The 3,863-nt window shown below is 40.2% G+C and overlaps 1 protein-coding gene across 1 annotated transcript in view; it reads right to left on the reverse strand.

Moving 5' to 3' along the window:
- Positions 1 to 2,725: 2,725 nt before the first annotated feature.
- The window catches only part of LOC121724103 (mucin-3B-like), a 13,571-nt gene continuing 12,433 nt past the window's right edge, over positions 2,726 to 3,863 (reverse strand). The window contains exon 13 of the mRNA XM_042110460.1: positions 2,726 to 3,696. Coding sequence (XP_041966394.1) covers positions 3,646 to 3,696 — 51 coding nt within the window. The 3' untranslated portion in view covers positions 2,726 to 3,645. The remainder of the gene's footprint in view (positions 3,697 to 3,863) is intronic.

Consider the following 3,863-nt stretch of genomic DNA (forward strand, 5'->3'; position numbering starts at 1 on the left):
AACACAGGGGTGATGTGTTCTCTCTTCTTAGTCTTAGTTAAAAGTCTAGCCGCAGAGTTCTGTATGAGTGCCAATTTCTTTAGATGTTTTTTGGGAAGACCAGTGAAAAGTGCATTGCAGTAGTCTAACCTGCTAGTGATAAAGGCGTGAATTAGTTTTTCTGCATCTTGTTGAGTTAAAAAGGGCCGCACTTTGGCAATGTTTCTCAAGTGGAAATAGGCTGTCTGAGTAACTTTACTGATATGGGGCTTAAAACTTAACTCTGCATCTAAGATGACACCGAGGCTTGTTACTTTTGGTTTGACCTGGTGTGCCAAGTTCCCCAGATTACTAAGAATAATATCTCGCTATAATATTTATATATTTATATAATAATAATATTTTGCTCATCCACTGATTAATGGAGGTTAGGCATGCAGTGAGGGAGCAAAGGCCATCTGGGTTAGTTGGCTCCACAGAAAGATACAATTGGGTATCATCTGCGTAGCTGTGGAAGTTTACATTATGTTGACTTATGACGTTTCCCAATGGAAGCATATATAGAGAAAATAGCAGGGGACCAAGGCAGCTCCCCTGGGCCACACCAAAAGGCAAGTCTTGTTTTTCAGATACATGATCTCCTAGACTGATATAAAAATCTCTGCCAGTAATGTAGGTTTGAAACCAGTTTAGAGCATTATCAGAGAGACCCACCCACTTCGCAAGGCGGTGAATTAGGATGCTATGATCAATGGTGTCAAATGCCGCACTCAAATCCAGAAGAATAAGGATTGAGACTTTGTTTGAGTCGGTAGCTAGTCTGAGATCATTGACTATTTTTACTAGAGCCGTTTCTGTGCTATGATTTGATCTAAAACCTGATTGGAATTTTTCAAGGATACTGTTTTCGTTGAGGAAGGTATTTAACTGATTACAAACAACTTTTTCAAGTACTTTGCTCAAAAACGATAGATTTGATATAGGCCTGTAGTTGCTCAGATTGGTATGGTCAAGATTTGACTTTTTAAGTAAAGGTTTCACAACAGCGGTTTTAAAAGCAGTTGGAAATATACCTGTTTCTAATGAGGTATTTATTACCTTGAGAAAAAAGGGAGCTAAGCCATCATATACTTTATAAGCTCAGAGCAATCTACTGAACGACCCAATACGCTCAGAGTAATCTAAACTAATGAACGACCCAATATGCTCAGAGCAATCTAAACCGCTAATGAACGACCAAATACGCTCAGAGCAATCTAAAACCTTTATTGAACGATGCCTGGCACTCAGAGCAATCTAAACCAGAGACTTTCTAATGAGGAGACACAGCACTCAAAAAATCCTCCATAGAAATGCAAGGGGCTAGTTTGCAACGCCAATATGGCCGTTGTCTACACATATCCCACCCCTTCCTTGGCAAAACGAGCCAATCATGTGGTGTGATGTGAATACATTGAGCCAATCATATGTTGTGTTGTGAAGACATCAAACTCTTCAATTGAACTGTTCAATGCCTCACTAAAGGGAAGAGGAGAGATAGACTTCTCTGCTTAGTCTGTCTGCCTCTCCACCCTCTCCATGTTTGAGTACTGACTGCCCACTACTGCTTTACTACTGTTTTACTAATGTACACAGCCTAATGTTTTTCACTACTGTTTTACTGCTACACTGTTTTTCATGCTTTATTAGCACACATGATCAATGGCTGCGGTCAGGCTTCTGCTACAATACTGAATGAATGAATGAATGGCTATAACCCTATTACCTCAACCTGTTCTTGCACTGAAATAGTTTTTTTATTCTACCTTGTCTACATTATACTTTACTCTCCTATTTGTCCATATTATTGATGCTGGTCTCTAGACCTTACTCTTGCACTGTTGGACTAATGTTGGACTACTTTTTGCACCTTCACCATGACACTCACTCTCTTGAGCACCTTGCCATGCACACATAACTAAAGGACTATGGTTGGACTACTGTTTGCACCTTCACCATGACACCTCACCAGTCCCGGCCCTGTCACTAGAAGCGTCTTATGCTTGATCACCCTCAAGCACATTGGACTTTCTTAATTTAATTTATATAGTGTATTTAGTATTTCGTTTTGTTAGTTTTCTTATCTTGTACTGTCTTTATTGTACAGTGGAGTTTAGTTATATGTTTATACTTATACTTATGTTTACCATTTCTGCTGTAAGTGCATGTTGTGTGTGATGTCTGTATGCTACTGAGACCCTTGAATTTCCCCATGGGGATCAATAAAGTATCTATCTATCTATCTATCTATCTACAGTATCTATCTATCATCGTGCTAATCATGTGTTGTGAACTCGCTGCTGGAGTATAATTGGTGCCGTGAAGCCTTGCGCACACGGATTTCTGCTGAATAGGATGCCCTATGATGGCCCAAAAAAAGTTGCAATATGGCCGCCAAGTGGAGGGACTTGCCTAAAAGGACTTTGTCTAAACCTCCAATGAACGACGCCTGGCTCTGCCACCAATACGCAATCCAAACATTTCTTTCTCATCTGCATTTCATGTTGGTGGAACCAGCCAAATGTAAATGTAAATCCAAAGTTGTGGCAGTAGAGTCTGGAGTCTCCTGACTGTCCTGGGGGGTATTCCAAGTACGTGGTTTAGTGACAAACCTGGGTTAGTTAATTCAAGTGGTAAACCTCCTAGTAGAAGAGCTGTATGGCTTCATTTTCCTAACAAAACAATACCATATAAATAAAGACATAGATACTTGCATAATTATTTTTATAGGCCCGTATTCACAAAGCATTTTATCTTTTCTCCTAAAACCTCCAAAGATAAGATAAGAGCTCCGTTGCTATGGATGACATCATTTCTCATGCATGAGCTTGCAGTGACCACAGGGATTGCCTGATGATTGACAGGTAGGCGCTGGGAGCATAGAACAATCCATCTAGTGTTCTATATATATCTATGGCTGGGAGGATATATGATTAGCCTAAGCTGCTTGAGACCCCTGCTGAAAAAAAAACAGCTGATGCTAGGGACTCGATTGATGCAAAATATTTACAACGGAAAAAAAAAAAATCTGTATGAAGCAGTTTGATTTGATTTAGCCTGCAGCGAAATTAGTTACAGTTGGATGCTTTTGATTGCTGTTGGTGGCGTTACTACAATGCACAATCAGGTGCTACTTTTAACGGCAAAATGCTAAAAAATTATGACTGACACACCCATTAATTAAGGAATCTCTTTAGAAGTTTAGAAGCTACGTTAACGGCAAAATGCTAAAAAATTATGACTGACACCCATTAACTAAGGAATCTCTTTAGGAGTTTAGGAGCTACATTAAGCCTGGGGGACTCTGGGTTTTTAGGATAATGAAATTGAATAACCTACTAAAATATAAAATTCTACTTAAGCTACGTTAAGCCTTAAGATTCTTTGTGAATACGGGCCCAGTGCGCATTGCATAGCAGGCAGGTTTAGTGTACTGAGGTAGTCCATTAGAAACCCATCATCACACACTGCTCACTTAAGATCAAGTTCAACAACATTTTTCTAATCGTTTTTTTTTTTAAGATGTGCAATTTGTTTAAATCAATGTTCATTTGCTTCTTTCCCAAGCAGCAGTGTGGAGCTGTGATGATACGAGAGTGAGTGCTCACGATCCAGTCTCCACAAACACTAAATATCATAAGAGCTCACAGAGGACCGCAGGTGGGCCTGTCTCCACATCTGGGGAGAGAGAAAGAGAGAGAGAGAGAGGGAAGGAAAGAGAGAGGGGGAGAACAGAGAGAGGGAGGGAGTGAGAGAGAATAGAAAGAGAGGAGGAGAAATGGAGAGAGAGGGAGAGAACAGAGAGAGAGAGGGAGTGAGAGAGAGAGAGAGAAAGGACAGTTAGT

This window comes from Alosa sapidissima, chromosome 1, assembly GCF_018492685.1.
Source record: "Alosa sapidissima isolate fAloSap1 chromosome 1, fAloSap1.pri, whole genome shotgun sequence".
Taxonomy (NCBI): Eukaryota; Metazoa; Chordata; class Actinopteri; order Clupeiformes; family Clupeidae; genus Alosa; species Alosa sapidissima.